Source organism: Biomphalaria glabrata, chromosome 10 (genome assembly GCF_947242115.1).
Source record: "Biomphalaria glabrata chromosome 10, xgBioGlab47.1, whole genome shotgun sequence".
Taxonomy (NCBI): Eukaryota; Metazoa; Mollusca; class Gastropoda; family Planorbidae; genus Biomphalaria; species Biomphalaria glabrata.
Genome location: NC_074720.1, coordinates 44,159,856 through 44,184,195, shown reverse-complemented (window position 1 = coordinate 44,184,195; position 24,340 = coordinate 44,159,856). Strand labels below are relative to the sequence as shown.

General features: G+C 34.5%; 1 protein-coding gene across 24 annotated transcripts in view; it reads right to left on the bottom strand.

Annotated features, from left to right (window-relative positions):
* The window catches only part of LOC106054261 (twitchin-like), a 175,176-nt gene that overhangs the window by 23,421 nt on the left and 127,415 nt on the right, over positions 1-24,340 (bottom strand). For 20 of the 24 annotated variants that reach the window (XM_056044312.1, XM_056044311.1, XM_056044313.1 and 17 more), the window contains 29 exons: positions 23,145-23,317; positions 22,717-22,846; positions 22,415-22,563; positions 21,493-21,628; positions 20,915-21,022; positions 19,815-20,006; positions 19,176-19,280; positions 18,188-18,382; positions 16,985-17,284; positions 15,563-15,720; positions 15,326-15,449; positions 14,646-14,776; positions 13,944-14,115; positions 13,514-13,664; positions 12,806-12,957; positions 12,486-12,610; positions 11,539-11,704; positions 10,591-10,673; positions 9,669-9,689; positions 6,801-7,020; positions 5,040-5,228; positions 4,324-4,437; positions 3,966-4,070; positions 3,093-3,290; positions 2,371-2,482; positions 2,099-2,271; positions 1,290-1,478; positions 992-1,081; positions 229-401 (listed from right to left, as the gene is read on the bottom strand). In XM_056044312.1, the coding sequence (XP_055900287.1) occupies positions 229-401; positions 992-1,081; positions 1,290-1,478; positions 2,099-2,271; positions 2,371-2,482; positions 3,093-3,290; positions 3,966-4,070; positions 4,324-4,437; positions 5,040-5,228; positions 6,801-7,020; positions 9,669-9,689; positions 10,591-10,673; positions 11,539-11,704; positions 12,486-12,610; positions 12,806-12,957; positions 13,514-13,664; positions 13,944-14,115; positions 14,646-14,776; positions 15,326-15,449; positions 15,563-15,720; positions 16,985-17,284; positions 18,188-18,382; positions 19,176-19,280; positions 19,815-20,006; positions 20,915-21,022; positions 21,493-21,628; positions 22,415-22,563; positions 22,717-22,846; positions 23,145-23,317 (4,334 nt within the window). The remainder of the gene's footprint in view (positions 1-228; positions 402-991; positions 1,082-1,289; positions 1,479-2,098; positions 2,272-2,370; positions 2,483-3,092; positions 3,291-3,965; positions 4,071-4,323; positions 4,438-5,039; positions 5,229-6,800; positions 7,021-9,668; positions 9,690-10,590; positions 10,674-11,538; positions 11,705-12,485; positions 12,611-12,805; positions 12,958-13,513; positions 13,665-13,943; positions 14,116-14,645; positions 14,777-15,325; positions 15,450-15,562; positions 15,721-16,984; positions 17,285-18,187; positions 18,383-19,175; positions 19,281-19,814; positions 20,007-20,914; positions 21,023-21,492; positions 21,629-22,414; positions 22,564-22,716; positions 22,847-23,144; positions 23,318-24,340) is intronic. The other 4 variants (XM_056044330.1, XM_056044319.1, XM_056044331.1 and 1 more) reach the window with 1 other exon arrangement.

Sequence of the window (24,340 nt, the reverse complement as noted above, 5' to 3'; positions counted from 1 at the left end):
TGTTTTGTAGGTTTTAGATTTTCCTTCAGAAATGAAGATTTTATACATCTTTGACCAAACCTCCTGCAGGATGGATGGCAAGGAGTAACAGTCTAGCTTGGTGCCTAAAGATAAACTAATTGATTGCACAGTCTTTAGGGTTTTATGATGGGATAAAGTGATCAATGGATGCTTGTAGCCTAACAGATTGCAGCAGGTGTATTCCCTTGAGTTAAAGTGATCCATTACCTTGCAATGAGAAGAGACGGTGACCCAATAAGGTTTGCCTACTTCTTGTCGCTCTACCAAATAGCTGTTGATCTTGCCACCACCATCATCTTTAGGAGGCTTCCAAGCCAGTCTACAGGTGGACTTGGTGATATCAGATACAGCTAGTGGACCACTGGGGGCTCCAGGTGGGCCTGCAACACAAACATCGCAAATCATTCAATAGGTTGAAGTAGTTTATACTAGGTCTTTGATCTAGTCTTTATGTGGTCATAGGTAGGACTGATTGATACTATTTCATGAATCACAAGGGTGTTTTTCTGATCTAATATTAATCAGCTGTAATTAATAACTATACATATAATTTTTATCCTAAATAGGCTAGAATCTATGCCAAATAAAACATTTTGTTCAGGCGATTCCACTGTAAGAAATTTGTTGACTTTGAAATTCAACCCTGTTTGGTTTCTAGAAAAATAAAATAGCTACATGAAAAATAAATCTCTGGCCAATCTTTTCATTGACACAAAGTTATTCCATTTATAAACAATTGGAGAACTAAATAAAAGATGCAGTAGCTTTATAAAGAATTGGTTGCTTATTGCTAGAAAGGAATTAGCTGACCTAACACTTGACAGGCATGCTTTAGATGTATAATATTCTGTCATGTACTATAGTCTTCAATTGAGGAACTTAAGGTAGACCAACAAATACATCTGACACTTAGACCTACTTGGTAATATCTAATGGTACAACTGTACTCTGATGGTGACTAACAACTTACTGACAACTTTGAGATTGAAAGGTACTGCAGCTGTACCACTGTCATTACTGATCTCAATACTGTAGCGACCAGAATCTTCTCTTTCACAGTCTGAGGACAAAAGTCAGAACAATATATAAGACACTTTAGACAGACTGTTACATTGATGCAACACAGTGTAACTACTGCAAAAAATGCTAGGTCATGCCATTGTATTATCAGAAAAACTTTGGAAACAAAAAAAAAATCAACAATGTTACTTAAATGTTTGGCACTCTTACGAAGAATCATGATCTAATGAGTCTACATTTATAAATACCTTTGATAAGGAAAGTTAAGAAATCATCAAAGGGAGAAATTTTAATTCTGTCACTTTCTTGCAATTCTCTGCCGTCTCTTTTAACTTTGACATCAAACGGTCCAGTGCCGCTGAAGGGAAGCTTGACCTTAAATTGCTCCCCAGCAGTGACCTTCTGGTCTTTGAGGTCCTTGTCAAATCTAGGTGGCGCTAAGAAAATAAACATGAAACAAACCATTAGTTCTTTTAAAACCAGTATATTTACGACAATCAAAATAAGAAACTTTTTTAGTTTATAGGGAGTTGGCAGTGATGATAGGAGAAAGGTATGTAAAATTTTTTTTTACTCTGTAAACAATAAATATTTATTCAGGTATTGTCTGCATCTAGATTTTATACTCATAGGCTATGAAATATACACCATCTTACTTTAATTGACATTAGAAGAGAGAAGTGCCAGCAGGTGGTTTCTGAAAGAGACAGCTGGAGATTTCTTACAAAGGCCAAGGAATGCACATTTAAGATCAAAAGGAAATCTACTGCCGAGGAGAGATGTAGACAGTGAAAAGAAAACCTAAGCCACAACCACCGGCTTACAAGGGTTATGTTTCCATTGGTTGTGAAATACTCCACTCCTCCTTAATCTTCAGACTTGAAGCCTTAACCCTTTAAGCGCTGAGCTGTCTTACAATGAAATGGAATTACAATTCTGATGTATAGAGGCTAAACTACCACACGTGTTTTAAGGGTTAATATTATCATATCTCATTCTGAAGATGTGACAAAGTTAAAGCTAAATGAAAATAAAATGTGTGAATAAATGCAGTTACCAAGAACAGACAACTGTGCACTACAGGACTCTTTGCCCAGAGCATTCTTGGCTTCGCAGGTGATTTCCCCGGCATCTTTCTCTGAGACATCACTCATCAAAAGTGTGTATGTGTTTCCATCTACCTTGACACGGTTACGGCCAACAGTGTTGATCTCTATACCGTTTCTGAACCTGTGGGTCATTGAATGAATCATGTCAAGAGCCAGCTTACAAAACATAATTAATTATTATGAAGTTAAATTGTCAGCAACTGTTGCCGATGGTACTAACCAGGTCAGCTGAGGTGGTGGATGACCAGAGATTTCAATAGAGAAGGCTGCTTCACCCCCAACACTAGCTTTGGTATTTGACAGTTTCTTCACAAAGTCTGGAGCTTGACCAGCTAAAACAACAAAAAAAGGGACACATATACAATGTAAATTCAAGCTAAGAAAAGTGGAGTGAGGATTCTAAATCAAGTTTGGAGAAACACAAAGTAAAAGTTTCATGATATAAAGAAATTAAAAAATAGTACAATGTTAAAAAACAAAGCAATGAAACAAAAAAGCTAATAGAAAGAGAAGCAGCAACATCTAGTGCACCAATTAATAACAAAAAAACTTAAGATGTTGATGCAAAATAGAATTATTTTAATAAGAAAATAAGTTTATGTGGCAAGTGAAGTTTAAAAAAAAAAATTTTGTGGTCAACACTTTAGGAAGATATTGTAAAGCCAGCACACTGACAAATGTATCATATTTTAGCCCACATTACAGAATAACTAGACACAAAAATCTGTTGCATTTATTTGATAATACTGATAATTATACTTCATTAGCAAATTTCTCTAAAAAGATTTGTAAACTTTTTGTTCTATTAGATAGGTTTGATCAATTAGCATAGCCCTAATCTTAATCAAAGAAGCAGAATCAAAACAAAAAACAAAATAAATACAAAAAATAAATATATAAATTAAATAAATCTCACTCCACAGATAAAAGTAAATGTCTTACAAATCTTTTCTTTTATCTTGATAGGAGCACACGGGAGGCTAGGTTCACCAGTACCAGCAGCATTGGTTGCTGCAATACGGAACTCAAATTCTGAGTTCTCAGGCAGGCCAGTCACAGTGAAGTAATTGTCAACTATTGGGAACTCATTGGCTTTACTCCATAGATTCATTCCCTTCTCTCTCTTCTCTATCACATATCCTTGAGAATAGACAATTCTCTAATGTCAGTCAAAAGTAGAAGAATACAGTGAAGGATAAAGGGTAGAATATCAATTGAATAGTAAATAGATAAAGTATATATTAGTTTCTAAATTTTATGTAAGTAAAGTCCCAAGCAATGCTTTTCAGCCTCAACGTGGCACTTGGGTGGAAACGGTCATTAGAGAAGACGATTAGGCCAATAAGGAAGCAAAAAAGAAGCCCGGTAATGATGCCTAAGGACTGAGTCCATTGCACTGGCGGGGATGGAAGAAACCCCCCCCCCCCAATATGTCACTATCCACACACTGTTCCTCAAAGGATCATTTTTATCGTGGACACCTGCACGACTGATGTAGTACAGAGAACGAATAAGGGGGAGTTTCTTTGATGTGCTCGGCCTTTGGCATCACTTCTAATCCATGTGCCTTGAGATACGAGCCATCAGTAATAGAGATGTTATAATTTACATTTGCTTGGATCTTTCCCAGACAGAAGTTTGTCCAGACAGCTAAGTGTCATAGACTCAACTCTTAAGACAGAAAGAAGAAATAGATGTAGGTAAAGTAGTATAGGGATAACATGAAGAAGTATATATCCAAATATGAAATTGTAGACAGATAATATGAACTAGTCTAAAGATATATTCAAGTACTAACGGGAAGTAATAATCTACCTGTAATTTTAGCTCCTCCATCATTTCTAGGTTTGTCCCATTTGAGTTCCACAAATGTCCTGCCAACTTTAGATGCTTCTGGTACTCCAGGTGTTGAGGGTTTCACTGAAATAGTGTGATTCACACTGATTAGTTTTGAATATTTAAACCTTACAGCAGTAAACATCAAGAATGTTCAACTACCAAAACCTATATTGACAACTTAGGCTGGGAACAAGAAATACAGACATATTCCATATCTATAACTTTGCTAGTTTTAAAATGGCAAGATGCAACACTGAATGTTCTAAAATAAGGAAGACTAATAAAAGTATCTAATGTAATACTTGTGTATGGTACTATCAATTTTCTTTCTTACCATATTTAGGTTTGACTTGAACAGGACCAGTGCTGTCACTTGGATTGCCTAGGCCAGCTGCATTCTTAGCTCTGACTCGGAACTCATACTCTTTATCATTGTCCAATCCTTTCACTAAAATATACATTGAAATAATAGTCATATTAGAGAGATACTGTTTACATTCACAGAATAGTCATGTTATAGAGAAAGTGTTTTCATTCACATAATAGTCATGCTATAGAGAAAGTGTTTTCATTCACATAATAGTAATGCTATAGAGATACTGTTTACATTCACATAATAGTAATGCCATAGAGAAAGTGTTTTTACAGCATTTTTGATTGCATAAATACATAAGTTACATTATCATGCCACAATAAAAAAAGCACGCCTTTAGGACCTTACGATCCATAGAGCAGATGATGTAATGGTCATCTGTTTTTTTGTGGTTAACTAAGGTATCATGTGGCCAGCACAAAGACCAACCACTTTTACTTTTTCCCAAATAATGTCAAGTACCAATTATATGGGTGGAATCAGAAGCCTCCTACAAAATCCTAGGTCCAAAAATATGTCTTCAATGAAATTTGAACCCTGACACCCCTCAGTTTGGAAGCACAAATGCTTTATCATTCAGCCACCAATCCTCCATATCATGCCATTACGAAAAGGACATAAGTTACAGTTGAGTTAGAATGTGCTGCCTCTGAAGTCTTCAAAAGTTTGAGACTCACCTGTTCCCATGTTTTCTTTGATAGGTACATCGTTGTAAGCCTTCCATCTGTTGGAGCTCGGCTCCTTGTACTCAATCACGTATCCCTCCAGTTTCTTGCCTCCGTCAGTCTTGGGTTTAGTCCACTTGAGTGTCACAGAGGATTCATCCACATCATCCACAGCCACGGATGTCGGAGACTCGGGAGTAGCTGGAAGAGAACACAGGGCACACATAAACTATGTACATTGGGCAGGAGCAAGCAAAACAAAAAAAGCAAACATTGACTTGTTTCGGATGTTCCTTCAGAGGTGAAGATAATTTACTTCCTGGTCCAAACCTCCCGCAGTACGCTGAGTATGAGCCCAGGACCATCAACAAGTCTGAACGACAGTCCAGCGAGCACACAACACAACCAGGCAAACTACACAACTCTGCATTGATATCAGTGTTAAGAACACTTGATTGTAGTTTAAAGGAAAAGATTCTTACAGTCATCACAAATACAAACTTTCTTTTCTTGAGCTTCAAAAAGCCATTCAATTTGTTTGTTATGTGATGTTGCATATAACTGTATAAAAGGTTTAACTCAAATCATGACAATATAGTTTAGCCAGGATTTTAGAATTTAGCATGACAAAACACCGACTGCTTGATAAGCTTAAGTTTCAAAATAAAATGAAATCCATTATCAGTGAAACTTTTCATCTTAAAAAAAAAAAAGAAAGACTACTCATGACATCATTTTGAGAACCAAGAAATAATAAAAAAAGAACTTTGACCCTAACTTACAAGTTCAAGGTTACCTGATTTAAACAAGAAAGTCAATGTAAATGTATTTAGACAATTTTGATCCTCTAACAAACTAACAAACACGTGATCATATACTTTTGGAAATAATTTTTATCAATCAGGAATTAGGCTGCGGAATCAGAAATGATACAGTCTAGGACTAACAAATGAATTTTTTTTTTTTCAAATCCTAGTTCATCACAGAATGAAATTTTTCTTTTTCAAATGCTGGTTTATTATAAAATGATGCATTGAAACAAAATCAAAACCTGATCAAACAAGGGAAGTAAACTTAGAAGCAGAGAAGGGACATTTTTAAAAAAACAAAATTGTGTATCTTTAAAGCATCATCCCTAAAAACAAAAGGTTGGATATATCTAGAACAATGACTCATCTACCACTAAATACCTAAGAGTTTTATGTTCTTAATGATGTAAAGTACAGTAGACTTATTTAAAAGTTATGCTATTGATAAAGTAGATTTACTGTAAAGTTATGCTATTGCTAAAGTAGACTTACTGTAAAGTTATGCTATTGCTAAAACAAAATAGACTTACTGTAAAGTTATGCTATTGATAAAGTAGACTTATTTAAAAGTTATGCTATTGATAAAGTAGACTTACTGTAAAGTTATGCTATTGCTAAAGTAGATTTACTGTAAAGTTATGCTACTGATAAAGTAGATTTACTGTAAAGTTATGCTATTGCTAACGTAGATTTACTGTAAAGTTATGCTATTGATAAAGTAGACTTATTTAAAAGTTATGCTATTGATAAAGTAGACTTACTGTAAAGTTATGCTATTGCTAAAGTAGATTTACTGTAAAGTTATGCTACTGATAAAGTAGATTTACTGTAAAGTTATGCTATTGCTAAAGTAGATTTACTGTAAAGTTATGCTATTGCTAAAGTAGATTTACTGTAAAGTTATGCTATTGCTAAAGTAGATTTACTGTAAAGTTATGCTATTGCTAAAACAAAGTAGACTTACTGTAAGGATGTTGTGCTACAACAGACTGGCTTGTCTCCAATGGTTCACTGACTCCATATTCATTTTCAGCACTGACCCTAAAGTTGTATTCATGACCTTCAGTCAGTCCCAAGACTTCATACTTGGTACCACGGACAAACTTACTCACAGGTTCCCACCTGCCAGTTGCTTTGTCTTGTTTCTCAACCACATAGTTACTGACGGCACTGCCTCCATCTTCCTGTTTGGTTGGACACCCAAGATGTTACTTTACATTCTTACGACAGGAAGGAATCAAATAGATCTATAGTGTAATGTTTGACAGATAGTCCTACTACTGACTAAAAGATCTACATGTTAAACTACTTCTACACTATGTAATGAGATCATTATAACAAAATGTAATAACTTAAATCTGTAAGCAGTGAGCCTCAGGTTATATTTTGAAATGAGGACCACACTTATTGCATGCAACTATTAGTCATCAACTTTCCATTCAAGCAATTTAACATAATTTACATAGTAGGTAAAACTGTTATGTGTATAGTATATAACCAAATGGTATAGCTGTTACATGTATAATCTTGTCAATAGTATTCATACCCAAAAGTAGTAACTGTATAGTATTATTACAACTGTTACATGTATAGTAAATAACCAAAGATACAACTGTTACATGTATAGTATATAATCAAATATTACAAGTTACATGTATAATCTTGTCAATAGTATTAATAACCAAAAGTAGTAACAGTTAAATTATAAAATTGTGGTTTGTCATTAATATTAATACCAAATTAGTATTGATACCCGAAAATGTTCCAACTGTTAAATGCCACTAGTATATATTCTAAAATGTAACAACTAATTATTATAGTTTTCAAACAATTTTGACTTATTAGTAGAACTCAACTTTATTAAATTATTATATAGCGCTACTTTCATGCTTATAGCATGCTCAGAGCGCTTTGGTCCAATCTCAGTTTGGGGGGGGGGGGGAGAGGGGGTATATCTAGGAGAAGGTTTTTCCGTGCTGCCTTTAGGCGCTCAGTAAACACAACTCTGCCCATGTCGGTCGTCGAGCCCCCTTCATAGGTAGCCAAGCCAAGTTCAAGCGCACTTAGCCTCTCGACCGCGCTTCCCATGCTTCAATCTCTCCACAGACTTTTCTCCAGGAAGAGTAAATGAATTTTGTTCTTGGAAACTGACTCATCTAAGTTTTGTTTGACATGTTTCAATTGTTCCTTCAAATTTAAAGATAATTACAACCTAGCCCAAACGACATGCTGGATTGATTGCAGCAGGCAGGATTCAAACCCAGGACCATCAAGATGACAGAATAACACAACCAGGCAGCCATCTGTCTACAAGATACTTTATGAAGTGCGATTTTTCTAATTTTGTGACCAAGTGGGTATTGTGTAACTTGAGCTAATTTACGATAAGGAGTTAGAAACATGAGATTTAAGGTCCTTATGTTCTTAAAATTGATGAACAATGTAAGTCCAAATTTCAGGAATAGATTTGTAGGGTAAATTTTAGCTCTATATTTTGTTTGATATTTGCTACATGACTTTACAAAGGTGATCTAGGGTTGGTTGGAAGTTCAGTTGCCTAGTTTGTTTAGCGAAAAAAATGTTGTGCAATTGAAATTTATGTCATTTTTTTATATTTCGTTATAAGAATAAACCTTTTCAGTAGAGTTAGGAAATATAATGCATATGGAGTCCACTGTAGATGTTGAGTTAAGAAAATATGTATAAATATAGTGTGAGGGTGTCAGCATTTGGCTGTACTATATGCGTGGCAGTTTATTAAGGGGTGTATTTCTTAGCTAGATGAAGCATGTTATGCAAATTATACGGTATGTTTTATGGATAGATTTCTCTTCTCTTTTAAAGCAACATAATCTGTAAATTATAAGATAAGTTTTATTCTCTGTGTTGAGCTTGCGTTGTGGTAGCTTGACAAACATGCATTGAGACAATGTTGAGTCACAATAGGAAATGGGAGTGTAGAATGTGACAATATGTAGAAACTTGAATGAATACATTTTATGATGTCCTTTGTATCACAATGTAGACATTGTGACTAAACAGCAGCATGCTTTAGAGACTTCATGTACATGGGGAAATAGTTGATCACAGGATAGCGCCTGTTTCAAACTTAAATTGAAGACATTCTGATGTAATCTTGAAAAAATAAAGATTTCTGAAAGTCAAATCACTATTGAAGATTTTTTTTGTCTGTATTAATGCAAATGTGATAACTTTAATCTTCATGGTTTGTTTCTTTGTTGACTAAATTTTAATTAGTCTTTGAGTAAGTAGTCACTTGAATGACATGACAATAGAATACATTTGACAATGTCCTCATTGCTTTGGAAACTTTCAATTTGTGTTGAAAAAAATCTAAAAAGTAAAAATTACATAAACAATTTGGTGATGAGTTTTCCTGTAATATTTAGACGATTAGAAAATTAGTATTTTTCTTATTTTTAATCCATCATAAAATTAAAAAAAAAAAGAAATGATTTTGTAAAATGTTTTACATGTTTCGGATGTTCCTTCAGAGTTGAAGATAATTACTTCCTAGTCCAAACCTCCCGCAGGACGACGGGGGATGGGAGCGGGCAGGGTTTGAACCCTGGACCATCGATAATTCTGAACGACAGTCCAGCGTGCAAACCGCACGACCAGGCAGCCATCCTTTTTCTTAGCCTTATTTTGTGTTCTATTTGTGAGTGATTCAGTTGGTAAAAACAAGCCTTATTTTGTGTTCTATATGTGAGTGATTCAGTTAGTAAAAAGTGGTTAATAAACAACATTCAATGTCTGAAGGTTACACACAACAATTCATTACAAGAAAAAAAGGTACAAAGGCCATTACCAAATAAGGTGAGAAAGTGCTCTGAAAACCAAAAGGAAACTAGATCTGTAATGGTCTAGTGTCTAAGCTAATCAACAAAAACTAACTGTCAACAAGACATTGATTTCTAAATTAACTAGAGATGCAAAATATTTCTACAATATGCACAGAGACTAACTAACTAAGTGAAAGCTATTTCATTATTTATTGTGTATGTTCCAATTAATAAGAAATTCTATAATTATTGGCTGGGTAAAGTTAGATAACTAAACAAACAATAGTTTAGATGAAAATTAAATTATTCTATAACTAAAAAAAAAAAACATGATCAAAATGTAAACTTTTAAGAGGTTTTAGAATTTGAGTGTTTTCAAGGCAAAGTTTTCTTTAAGATTGTGATGAAACAAAACAAAAATGTGATGTTTAGTGTTTCACTAAAAACTGTTAATCATTCAATCTTGGAATGTTTATATTGCCAAGCGGAAATTGCCAGAATGGTCATTGTAAGCTGAACAGTTTTGATCTGCAACACACAGCTCAATAGAACATTGTAGGCACAGGGAAATAGATTCTATGTAAAACATTCTCTGATGATTTATACATTTTTATTGTGAGAAACTAAAGTTGATAACTTGTAATAAAATGACTTCAGCAGCTTGTCATGAAATATTACAGTTTAAGATCTATGAACCAATGATCAATGTGGTGTTAATGATCTAACGCCAGAGTTTAAGTGTGAAGATCTATTTTATTGTTACCAAGACACTTTAGACCTAAACAAATGTTTACTAGCAATAATGCAAACTCAAGTTATGTAGACTAGCCTACAATCACAGTTTTCTAAAGCTAAATCAGAACTTCAGGCAATGACTAGTGCTTGGGACTAATTCTACAACTACTAGATCCTGCCCCCACTACTGACCACCAACACTTGATCATTTACCTTGGGAGGATTCCATGTCAAAATACAAGATTCTGGAGTAATATCCTTCACCTCCAGAGGGCCTTCTGGTTTGGCTGGAGCATCTGTAAAATAAATGACATTTGTTTCTAAGAAGTAATTTTCTAAAATAAAGCTCTAAAAAGAAAAAAAAAGGTTGTTATAACAAAGATAGAGAAACTGAGCCCTGTTGATGATAGTGTTACCACAACAAAGAAATTTTATTTAGACATAAAAAATAAACTATCAAGTTGGTTATTTATTACAGTGAGTAAGAAACTATCCAATCAGCAATTTATTTCAGTGAGTAAGGCACAAAGAGAAAAAAATGGCCTTAGTATACAAACAGAAGGCAAACTCTACAAGTGATTTTCTTAAAAGAAAAAAATATCTATATATGAGACCCCCATTGTACAGAAAAATGACAATTTTCTAGAAAAGCTCAATGTTTTTATAAGAACAAGTTGGCATTGAAAATAAATGTCAATGCTTTTAAAAGAACTTGTCTGCATTGAAAAGGAATGTAAATTTTTATATATAAACTTGTTAACATTGAAAATGAATGTAAATTTTTATATATAAACTTGTTAACATTGAAAATGAATGTAAATTTTTATATAAGAACTTGTTAACATTGAAAATGAATGTAAATTTTTATATAAGAACTTGTTAACATTGAAAATGAATGTAAATTTTTATATAAGAACTTGTTAACATTGAAAATGAATGTAAATTTTTATATAAGAACTTGTCATTGAAAATGAATGTACATTTTTATATAAGAACTTGTCATTGAAAATGAATGTACATTTTTATATAAGAACTTGTTGGCATTGAAAATGAATGTAAAATTTTATATAAGAACTTGTTGGCTTTGAAAATGAATGTCAACGTGTATAAGGCTACTTATTATATTATTATTACTTATTATATTGTCTAGAAAGATCTCACCAACAACGAGGACATTCATAGAGATACTATCAGATCCTTTTTCATTGGTTAAGTTCAATGTGTATTTGCCAGCATCTTTCAGTTCAGCTTTGCTGCATCTTAAGGTGATCATGTCTGGCTTAATATCAAATTTAATTCTGTTGTTCTCCAAGACTGGACTTCCTCCCTGGTTTGAGAGAAGAGAAAAAAGTCACATTGAGTTAGCATACAGCAGTATATAGATGATGCGCATTAGCATAAGTACAGCTCCTCCTAATGTATGTCAACAAATCATTATTATGGTCCTAAATATTAATAAGTAATATAGTTCATCGTTGTAAACGACAAATACAAGACATGACAGGGAGACTCAAAATTGGCTTTAGAATAAACCAGGACAAGAGTTGGAGATAGATCCATCAACATCTGACAGTCACTGCTTGAACAGATAAAAAAAAGTTAAGATTAAAAACAAAAAGAAAGTTTAGATATCTAGGCTGCACCATTACCACAATTTGGCATGTTTAGCAGAAAAAGCTAGGGCTGTCTTTTGATTACAGTCTATTTGGGCACATCAGTACATTCCCTTAGAGATAAAGATTTGGTAGGTTGAAAGGAAACTAAATGCGGCTCAACAAAGTTGAGTGTTGGCTGAGATCAAATCTAAGAGTCCCATGCTGGGATCATGACACCAACAAATATATCCATTGCTGAACTGACACTCATCCCCTTAGCAAAGTTGAGATGGAATGACTAATCAGATGATGATGTATGCTCCTCAAAGACAGAAACAACAAGAGAAAAATGGAAATAGGGCCCTACCCATGTGAGAAAGATTTAAAATGTGGTTGGGGGCATTTGGAGGATACAATAAATAAACCAAATGCTGTTTTTTGTCCTAGTAAATTAACTTCATTATTGAGACTATTTATACAGATTTAGGCACAACTCCAACTGTGTGTACTAACCTGAGACCAGGAGACTGTAGGTATTGGATTCCCATTGTAAGGAATGGCAATTTTAAATTCTTCACCAACTTTAGCTTTAATGTCTTTAGAAGTTGGCAACAGGTCACGGTTGATTTTAGGAGCAACTGAAACACAGAGACATGTAATCAGAATATATACTATATGACCTAATATAACACACCAGAATCATTTAACACATTTTGTATAAAGGCATTCCATTTTTAATATAATATACACATACATAAATAAATTAATGCTTTAATTTATGCTTTACTTTGCTTCCATGTCTTAATTCACATGTTTCAAGAATAACTAGGTACCTGGAGGGGGTAAGGCTTTGATGTAGCCGCTTCCATCACTAAATTCACCAATGCCAGCATTGTTGACAGCAGCAACTCTAAACTCATAAGCCTTTCCTTCTTGTAAACCTTTCACCTGGAACTCTGTGTCTGGGATGTCGGTAATGTTGGCCCTGAAAGACAAGACATTATGTAAACTTACTTAACAGACTAAAAATTATATAAATACTTTTTTTTCTTGGTTAATGATAATAATAAAGAACATATTATTAAAAAAAGCAATATGAGTGGCTGAGTGGTTTAGCATTCACTGCAGGTTTTCAGTTTGGAGTACTTGAGTCTACCTAGCTCTCAATGAGAACCTTACAGAAACACAACATTGTTAAAATACATAGGTACCCAAAAAAAAATTTGGTATAATTACTTCTCAATCATTCTTGTCCCTTCTCTGTTCTTTCAATTCTTAGACATGGCCTTACTATGTTGCTTTAGTTTCCATGCTTATTTGTAATTAATAGTCTTTAGTTACTGTTTTTAAATTTTGAATTTAGTTTCAAGTTGACAATATTTTTGCTGTATGACTTGAATACTACATTTAACCAATCTACTTTTTATCAATCAAATGCTGGTCTTTTCAAAAGTAACCCATACAATGAAAGATCAGGAGCTTCGTGATTTGATGTGAATGAAAACGTATTGTAGTTTTTGAAACTAAAGTGAAACTCTTACTTGGTCCACTTCTCTTCTCCTTTCTCTCTCTTCTCCACAACGTAGCCAGTGATTGGTGAGCCTCCGTCTTTCTTTGGGGCTGACCAGGTCAGTGTGATAGAATCTTCAGTGGTTCCCACACTCTTGGGTGAGCCAGGAGCTTGAGGAGCATCTATTAACACAAAAACTTTAGTTTGTCCCCATTCAAATTACATTGGTAGTTGGCTACAGCTACTTCTTTCTAGAGTTTTATGTAACAAAATCAATGAGGTCTTTTGTTTACTATGGACATACTTCTCTATCATGGAATATCTAGTAAGTACTCAACAAAATGTTACCATAAGGTAGTTTGGCCAGTATTGGTAGTTGGGTTATTTCTAGAATGAGGTCTTCTGTTTACTATGGACTTCTCTATCATGCAATATCAAGTAAGTACTCAACAAAATGTTACCATAAGGTAGTTTGGCCAGTATTGGGGTCTCAGTCTCCAGGAAGTCACTGACACCTTGAGGATTCTCAGCAGCAACTCTAAACTCATACTTAGTACCAGGTTCAAGGTTTCGAACCTCACATGTTGGTTTAGACAGGAAACTGCTAACCTTCTGCCATCTGCCTGTCCCAGCCTAAAACAAGAAACAATATTTTGCAATATAAAATTAAGCATCTTTTAAATTAAAGCACAGTAATCTTTTGGATTTAAGAGATTTTGGATTTTAGATCTCAACTATATTATAATCAGAATAAATAAGCTTGCTATACTTTCAGTTCTCAGTGAATCTTTTTTTCTCCATGCTTAGTGTGCTCTGGTTGAGTTTCTTTCTGATGACGTGGGACAGGGAAAAGGTTTATGTGCTGCATTCAGGAGCTCAGCAGGCACAACTCGGCATCTATATACAAATGTTTATATTCCATTTTAATTAGAGTCTGGTAGCTATAACAGTTAATGCCACTCAGTTGTCAGTGTGAGCTTCAGACTTTCATCATAATGGTCCTGAGTTCAAACCCCACCAAATCTATAAACCCTGCACATTGACATCATTGACAAACTATCATTTCATTTTAAATGATAAAGTATTCATGCATACATCTGAATGTCAACAGTATGTTAGTATTATGATACAAAGATTAAAGGAATGGTACTACAATAGCTGACCTTTCTTTTCTCGACAATGTAGTTGGCTATTTTTTCTCCTCCGTCGTCTTTAGGCGGCTTCCATGTCAGGGTCAAAGACTCGCCCTGGAAGTCACTGGCTTCAATAGGACCGACTGGTGCGCCAGGTTTATCTAAAGTGTACAACAGTTTCATAGGAATTTTTACAAATCAATTCATTGAGTCAGTTACACAGAAAATAATCAGTAAAGAATTATGCTGTTACCATGTTTTAATAATATACAAAAAAAAAAAAAAACTTTTTTTTATTTTTTCTCATGTGACGGGGAAATCGTTAGTCTATTAGTGGTGAAGTTCCAAATTTAAGTCTTTTTCCAAAAGCCTTAAGAATTCTGATAATTCTTTTCAAAGTAATTATATTTTTTTGGTTGTGTCCACATTTGTTATAATTTTACTCAATCTAATATTTTTTTTTCTAACAATTAGAATACGTTTTTAAAAAATCTCCTAATGAATAATTCTTGTTTGCAATGCAGCAGTACATTATGCTAGAATTAAGCTTGTTTAGAGGGTGCATGTAATGATGTGACTAGGACTTATTGACTAGTCCACTCACCTAATACATTGAGTAAATTTCCATTAGTGGGACTTATTGACTAGTCCACTCACCTAATACATTGAGTAAATTTCCATTAGTGGGACTTATTGACTAGTCCACTCACCTAATACATTGACATTGATCTTCATTGTGTCTGTTCCTTCATCGTTCTTCAATGTCAACTCATATTTGCCTGTATTGTCTCTCTTGGCTTTGGCACAGTGCAGTATGGCATGGTCATCGGTCAACTGAGGACACAGTAATACACTTATCAGTTACTAGGCTACTGTTATTAGAACTGATCAGTTACTAGGCTACTGTTATTAGAACTGAGCACAGCAGCAGAGAGGCAATCACTTACAGTCATAGTGATTCTGGGTGGGTCAGCCACACCCTCCCCATTCAACGTCCACTTGGCTGTAGGTTTGGGTGTGCCACTGAATGGTACTTTAATGGTGAACTCTTGACCAGCTTTCACGTTGATGTCTTTTAAGCCAGTTGGGTTTAACTTGGGTTTTTCTGAAACAATGAGGATGATTTAAAACTAGTAGTATACTAAATTTAGAACTGATACACATACATCATTCATTAAAATAGCAACAATCTTCTCAATCTCTGTGCCAATTAGTAATCAATAACCATTTATTCCTGTTATTTACCTAGCACTTAAAGATGTTCTGTTTTGCCAAGTTTTATTGATGTATTTGATATGCATGTGGGCCTTGGAAACATGTTAATATTTAAATATTTGTTGATGGATCTTTCTACCAAAATGTCTGTCACTTATTGCCAAAATACTTATATTGAATTGCAGACTGTACAGTTTGAACATTTATTTGTTCTATAAAAATGCAATTTCAAGTAATTAAATATCTGTATGTTTTTTTTTCTAATAGTTTTAATACGCTAGATATGACCACAAAAAGAAGCTTCACAAACAACCAAAACTTCAAATGAGATATGAGATTTCAAACTAGCCTGTGTTAAATAACACTGATTATATGAACATGATAAGCCTTTCAGTCAGAGTGTTATTAGATCAGCTGTCCTCATCGAGAAGTACATAGAATCAAATTCATAAAGCACTGGTTGTGAATGTGTATGTGTTTCGTGTGTGAATGTTGTTTGAATTTTTCATCTATACTGTTATTGTACAGTAGTTACGCTGATGTTGTCAATTGTAGTCAAACTGAATTTCCATTTGATTGGATCAATAAAATTATCTTATCTCATCTTATCTTATATAATGTCAAAAAGAGCTTATTAGCTCCTATATGTCTTCATGGGTAGGTAAAAAAGCAACAACATTAGAATCATACATTTAAAGTGTTGTGGCATGATAAAAAGCAATTGAAGAGAATTATAATAAGTAAATAGCAAAAATATACTTGTTTGATTCATTTTTAAAAAAAACATTCTGAAACTTGACAGCTGGAGAGCTCTTGCCAATGTCATGGGATCCACATTGAAGACCTAAAGATAAGCCCTTGCTGAAGACAGGTGCAGACATTGAAAAGAGAACTCAAATAGACCTCAGCAGATAAAAGTTTTATTTGCTTTATATGAGACAATATGGAAGCTGCAAGTAAGTCTGCATAGACATGTGAGCATCTGAATTTTTCCTTAATTTTAGAACTTAAAGACAATTTAATCTTTTGACTCTAAAGACATGCCTTAAAACATAGATTTATAATAATGAGCATTAACCAAGTACTATTTAAACACTTATAATTAACAGTCAGCACAAAGTAAAGTGGCAACCATTACAAGAGTTCAAAGTTACCTGGTTGGTCTGCTGCGATGATAGAATTTGTTGGCTTGCTGGGTTCTCCTGCACCCACAGCGTTGTCAGCGCGCACACGGAATTGATACTCTTCTCCTTCTTTCAGCTTTGGAATGGTTGCAGTGAGTTGGTTGGGGGGTACAGTGGCACACTCCATCCAGTCTTCTCCCTTCTTCTTTTTCTCGACGACAAAGCCAGTCAGTTTACTACCTCCATCGTTGGAGGGCTTCGACCAAGACAGTGTCACAGAGTCTTTAGTGATCTTGTCCACATTTGGAGTATTGGGAGCTCCAGCAGGGACTAGAGAAAAAGTAGCCAACATTTATTCATTGTTGTTATATAACAACATATTTAGTAAAGTAAAGTTCCCCTTTCAGACCTTGCAATCTGTAGGGCAGATGATGTTAAGGTCATCTGTTTCTTTGGCCAAGGGTTAACGAGCAGGGTGTCATGTGGCCAGCATAGCCGCCTTAACCACTATGCCACTGCACCCTTCATTTGGTGGTGGCTGAGTAATAAAAAAATTGGTTTCTGAACCAAGTGATCATTTGTTTGAATCCCTGTAAAAATTAGGATTTTGAATTCTGGGATATTAAGGATGACCCTGAGTCCATCCAACTCTAATGGATGCCAGACATGAGTTGGGGAAAGTAAAGGTGGTTGGTCATTGTGCTGTCCACAAGATACTTTATCCTTAACCATTGGCCATAAAAACAGATGACTTATACAATACATCCACATGGATGGCCAAAAAAGATAATATTTTACTTTTTTTAAACTCAAAATATTGTATGAGATGAGTCTACTGTTCACTCAAGTTAGTATCATTTAGACTGTAAGAGATTTAGAGAAAAACAACTCCTATAATCCAAATGACTTTAGCTTGACATTATTAAGTAAAAAAAAAAGTCATTATTTAAAAAAAACTGTTTCTTTCTAAAATCATTTCTAAATATCATTTAATAAGTTTTTACTAACAAAAATATCATAAAGATAATAGGTTTTTATTAACAAAAATATCATAAAGATAATATGTTTTTACTAGTAAAAATATCATAAAGATAAAAAAGAGTTTTTAATAACAAAAATATTATACAGACAATAAGTTTTTACTAAAAAATACTATAAACAATAAATATGCATTACAAAATAAAAGAAGTCATGAAAAAGTTACATTTAAATGTAACAAATATTGGTACTCACAAACAGGATCTCTGACAATGTGTTTTGGTGTCGTCTTACTAGGTTTGCCTGGGCCACCATCGTTGACAGCCATGACACGGAACTCTACTTCAGAGCCTTCAGTCAACTTCAAAACTGTGTAAGTTGTTTCAGGGACTGGGAACACTGAAGCTTTGGTCCAGTCTTTACCTTTCTCTTTCTTCTCCACCAGATAGCCTATAAGCACAAACACAATAGTTTTAACTCTTTCTTCTCCACCAGATAACCTATAAGTACAAACACAATAGTTTTAACTCTTTCTTTTCGACCAGTTTCGCCTAAAATACAAGACAGTATATTTAACTCTTTCTTTTCTACTAGGTAGCCTAGCCATAATACAAGACAGTATATTTAACTCTTTCTTTTCTACTAGGTAGCCTAGCCATAATACAAGACAGTATATTTAACTCTTTCTTCTCCACCAGATAACCTATAAGTACAAACACAATAGTTTTAACTCTTTCTTCTCGACCAGTTTCGCCTAAAATACAAGACAGTATATTTAACTCTTTCTTTTCTACTAGGTAGCCATAATACAAGACAGTATATTTAACTCTTTCTTTTCTACTAGGTAGCCATAATACAAGACAGTATATTTAACTCTTTCTTTTCTACTAGGTAGCCATAATACAAGACAGTATATTTAACTCTTTCTTTTCTACTAGGTAGCCATAATACAAGACAGTATATTTAACTCTTTCTTTTCTACTAGGTAGCCATAATACAAGACAGTATATTTAACTCTTTCTTTTCTACTAGGTAGCCATAATACAAGACAGTATATTTAACTCTTTCTTTTCTACTAGGTAGCCATAATACAAGACAGTATATTTAACTCTTTCTTTTCTACTAGGTAACCATAATACAAGACAATATATTAAACTCTTTCTTTTCTACAAGAGCTGGTTATTCTAAAACATACACATATCCTATAAGCTGTATTATGATATGACTGAAGCTAAAAACTAACCTTTGATTGGGTTACCACCATCGCTGGTTGGTTCCTTCCAACTGAGTGTTACTGAAGATCTGTCATACTTGGTGATTTCTAGATCTCTTGGGGCATCAGGAGTGTCTGTGAAACAAGAACAGTTTGGATTCATGGCATTGTTATGTTATATGCCACACAGCTAGTTAAACACCAGCTATATCATATGCCACACAGCCAGTTAAACAATTGCTGTTATATGCTACACAGCTAGTTAAACACCCACTATGTCATATGCCACACAGCTAGTTAGTTAAACACCCGCTATGTTATATGCTACACAGCTAGTTAAACACCCACTATGTCATATGCCACACAGCTAGTTAGTTAAACACCCGCTATGTTATATGCTACACAGCTAGTTAAACACCCACTATGTCATATGCCACACAGCTAGTTAGTTAAACACCCGCTATGTTATATGCTACACAGCTAGTTAAACACCAGCTATGTCATATGCCACACAGCTAGTTAGTTAAACACCAGCTATGTCATATGCCAAACAACTAGTTAAACACCAGCTATGTCAATCACAAAAATGCTAAATTTAATGACAATATAATTTTACCCCCTATTTACTAAGCATAATTCTTACTAGACTACTATAATTCTTAAACCTACCGAAAGGATTCTTGGCTGTGATCTTCTGACTCTCCAAAGGCTCACCGAGACCATAAATATTTTCAGCCTTGACCCTGAACTTGTAGTTTTTGCCTTCCTTCAAGCCTTTAGCGTTGATTGATTGTCCAGTAATAACTCCAGGAACTTTCTCCCAATAGGTGGAGCCTTCTTCACATTTCTCAACCACATAACCTGAGAACAGAGACAATGACATTTACCTAGAGTTTTAAATTGTCCCTTACATATTGATTCTTGATGAACAGGTCAATATCTTTGAAACATCTATAGATACATATCTTGCAAGGAGAGAACAAAAAGACATAGACTTAAAATTTTTTTTATGGGGGTAAGTGGGTGGGAGAGTCATTGTACAAATTTAAAATGATATCATTAAGATAAATCAAGTATAAATACAACCAGGGCTGGCATTATGTAATTGGAGGCCCTAGGTAAAGCGATTAGGAGGCCCTAGGTGAAGTGATTAGGGAGGCCCCAAAATGAAACTTGAAAATTAAAAAAGAATAAATTAAGATAGACCAACAGATAAGTTAAATTCATATAGCTCAGATAGCACTAACATGCTTCATAGCATATCCATGATCACCAGACTAGAAATAACATTCCAACATTTCACCAAAAGGAAGAAAAAAGGTCTTCTAAAACAGTAGAGACATTATTAATGTTCGTTCACAATTTTTTATAAAAAAAAAAATTATTTGAATTCTGTGGGAGGTCCCTACCAATAGGAGGCCCTAGGCAAATGCATAGTTTGCCTATTTCTAAGGCCGGCCCTGCTACAACAGCTGTCTGACAGTGAATATCATCCAGCAGTATAATGTGGTGGGCATCACATCTGATAAAAAAACGTATGCTGCACACCAGTGCAAAGATTGCTACCACAAAATCTTGTGTTAAAGATAAACATATTATTTCAAATGTTATCCTATATATATATCTTGCACATTAAATTATTTTTTATTAAAATTTTTGTTTTGTCTGAAAAATAAAATTAATGATTTAATTATCTTTAAAAAGACCTAAGGACAGAAATTAGATCACTGTACTCTGTATACAACATGTATGTAATGAACAATGCAAACCTGTGACTTCTGCTCCTCCATTGTCTTTAGGAGGTTTCCAGGTCAGCTTGCAGCCCTCAGCTGTCAAATCTGATATTTCTAAAGGACCTTCAGGCTCTCCAGGTTTGTCTACAAGGAAAGAAAAATGAACAATGTTAACAAATGCCAACAAAATAAATTTTAGAGATACACAAGAACAATGCAGCTAACAGTTTAACAACTTAATATCCAACATATTAAGTCCTATTCAATTAGGATGAACAAATATCTTCTAATCCCATCTGAAATAATTAAATCCAACACAACAAGCAATGGACAAATATTATGCATGGCGTAGTTCAGAATCTTACAACTCATCATTAGCAACTATAATGGAAGAATATTGAAAGTAAGAAGGGAATAGTGTTAGTATAAAGATTTAGTTTTCATATGGAAAAAATGTTAAAGTTCAACTCTGCTGCTGTATTCTACAATCTATTCTCACTAACTGTGTAAAATGTACTTCACAGTGAATCACCATATTGTTAACCTTTGGTATAAATAAGAATTAACACATTTATTTTACAAGGGAAATAATTGCATTTAAAGAAATTGTTTACCTAAAACAACCACAGAGATCTCTGCAGTGTCATCCCCATGTTTGTTAGCAACTTTGATGGAATATTTGCCAGTGTCACCCCTCTCGGCTTTAGGGATATGCAGCTTGGCTTCTTTCTCGTCATTGGCCAGTTGAGCCTGTGAACAGAAACCATATAGTAAAGAGGAAAACATCACTTATTGAATCCCTAGCAGCCTATATAGATCTAAGAATGTAATGTATAGCTGATGGAGAAAAACATTACACTAAGACATCTCTACACATATAATTTACTCTTCAGAAACAAATGTATCATTGTCGCAGTCTCTGTTGACATTGCCTATTATATGTTCCCCTCGGGTCATGAGGGTGAAAGACATGTGAATCATCTGATATAGAAAAGGGAAGATTGAATGACTAAATTGACTTTTATTCAGTCGAACACAGAAGTCACTTGAAGACAGTAGTAACTTGAGAAGAGTTGAAAGTAATAACTTAAAGTCCGTAGAGACAGTACACATATTTCTAATAGTTATTTTCAGTACTTGGATACATATTATTGAAGCGCATTGTTACCCACTGTGATGCAGACGTATTCTAGTAGTGAAGTTATATTCTAAGGAACTTGTATATTTGTTTGCCGTTGTTATGCGGATGTAATTATGTTTCATATTGGATATCTTGATGTAACGACCAAGAAGTTGCAGTACATTATTATTACTGAATAAACATTATATTTGTCTGCTAAAGATCAAGTCTTTGTATACTATTCATGTCTGTCATGTGTTAAGTGGACACACAAACCCAGCATTCGCAACGCATTGCTAGTGATACACACTTCTACACCTTAGTGACCAGTCCTATGTGTAATATTAATACACTTCAAACATAACCTTTACATATGGTAACCTTTACACTCCTGCAAGTCATAAAAGTGAACTTACTCTGTTGCCCAATGGTTTGCCACCTTTCAGCCACTCCACTGTTGGCTCAGGGGCTCCACAGATACCAAGATTAATGTTGATGGGCTCTCCAGCACGAACTCTGATCTCTTTAGCGCCAAACAAGTTGTCGAGGTTGACTTTGGGCACCTCTATAATAGGCAGAGGAGGAAATATACATAAGCTCACTAGTGTACAGCAAAAGAAAATGATTGCGCATGCCAGGCATGTTGCAAGCACAATGTCAACAGAAAGATCAGTATCGGATGTGATAAATGCCATTCAGGCTAGAGGTAAGGTGTTACCTTTCAATGGCTTGGCTACCACTGGTGCTGATGTTGCACTTGGTTCAGAGGGTCCTGCTTCATTCACTGCATACACTCTGTACTCATACTCTTTGCCTTCTTGGACTTTCTCATCTTTGAATTGAGGTTCCTTGGGGATAGATTTAGATCAAACATTCAAATTGGAACCAGTGAAATCTGCCCATGTGGAGTGTCACCAGAGAACGAAGACCATGTCCTACAAAACTGCACTCTTTACCAAGGGGCCTGAACAAGACACTGGCCCCAAAACACTCCAATAGAAAGAAAACTATATGGAGAGCTCCCTGATTTGGAAACCAACAAGTTTGAGTATTACAGTGTGACCAAAAGTTACAGTGCACTAAAATGTTACAGTGGGTAAAAGAATGTTACAGTGGGTAAAAAAATATTACAGCAATGTTACTCACTGTGATGAGATTCTTGTTGAGTTTAATCCACCTGTTAGTCTTGGGTTCCTTCCTCTCCACTTCATACCCAGCTATTGGAGCACCTCCGTCATCTCTTGGTGGCTCCCATTTCATCTCAATAAATGTACGGTCACGGTCCACCACCTCTGGCTTACCAGGAGAACTTGGTTTTTCTGATGAGACAAAATACAAGCAATAACTCTCTGCAGACATCTAGTTGTTACTTATTTTTGGTAAATAGTAGAAGAGTTTAGAGCTCCAGGAATATTCTTGTTTGCTTCCACCACTTCCACCAAACTAATGATGGCAAGCGCTTCTAAACATATTTTCTTTAGATACTATTCGATTTTTACTATCATAAAAATGGCATCATAAAATCTTGTAAAATTTTAAAGTGCGCAAATGTGACTTTGAAACTAATACCAAGATGTAACAGTTTGACTAGTGATGAGAACTCAGATTAACTATTATTTTTATAATGTAGACATTTTTTTTTTACATAAAGGGCTTAAAATTAAATATAAATTTGTATATTGGTTTTTTAAGATTTTAAATTTGCATTGCCACTAGCATAATATGTAAACCTTACAAGTACAGTAATATTTAGATATTCTTTTAATTATTAACTCTACCATACAGTGAGTCCACATTTTCTGGAATTAGTTGAAATGCCTATATTTTTGAACGCCATAAAGAGTGAATTTTTTGCAATTTAAACAATTGCATGAGAACATGAAAATAACTTTTCTACTGCACATTGCAGATGGCTGCCTATATGTTTAATAATTTTTATAACAAACATGAACCAGAAATGTAAATGGTAGGTCAAGACATGTGCAAGCCTAAAATCGATCAATATTTTAGTTGATTTACACTCTTAAATGTATGCATTTTATTAAAAATATTTTTTTTACTTCCATTTAAAGAGACAGTGAGGCTCACTTGCTAGAAACAAATATTCCACATTTTTAGATCTAGAGCATGAAAGAGTAAAAATAGGGGGTGTGGCCCTCAGGGATAGTCAAATATAGGGACAAAGGGTTGGTAGAGTTAATCAGAACAACTGAATCTCAAATGTAAACTAATGTATCCTCAAGAAAATTAAGTATCACAACTACTTCTTCTTCTTCTAGTCAGCTTTATTACTGCTGAGCTGTGAGCTCTTTTGCAGACTGTGCCAAGGAAAAAAAGTGTAG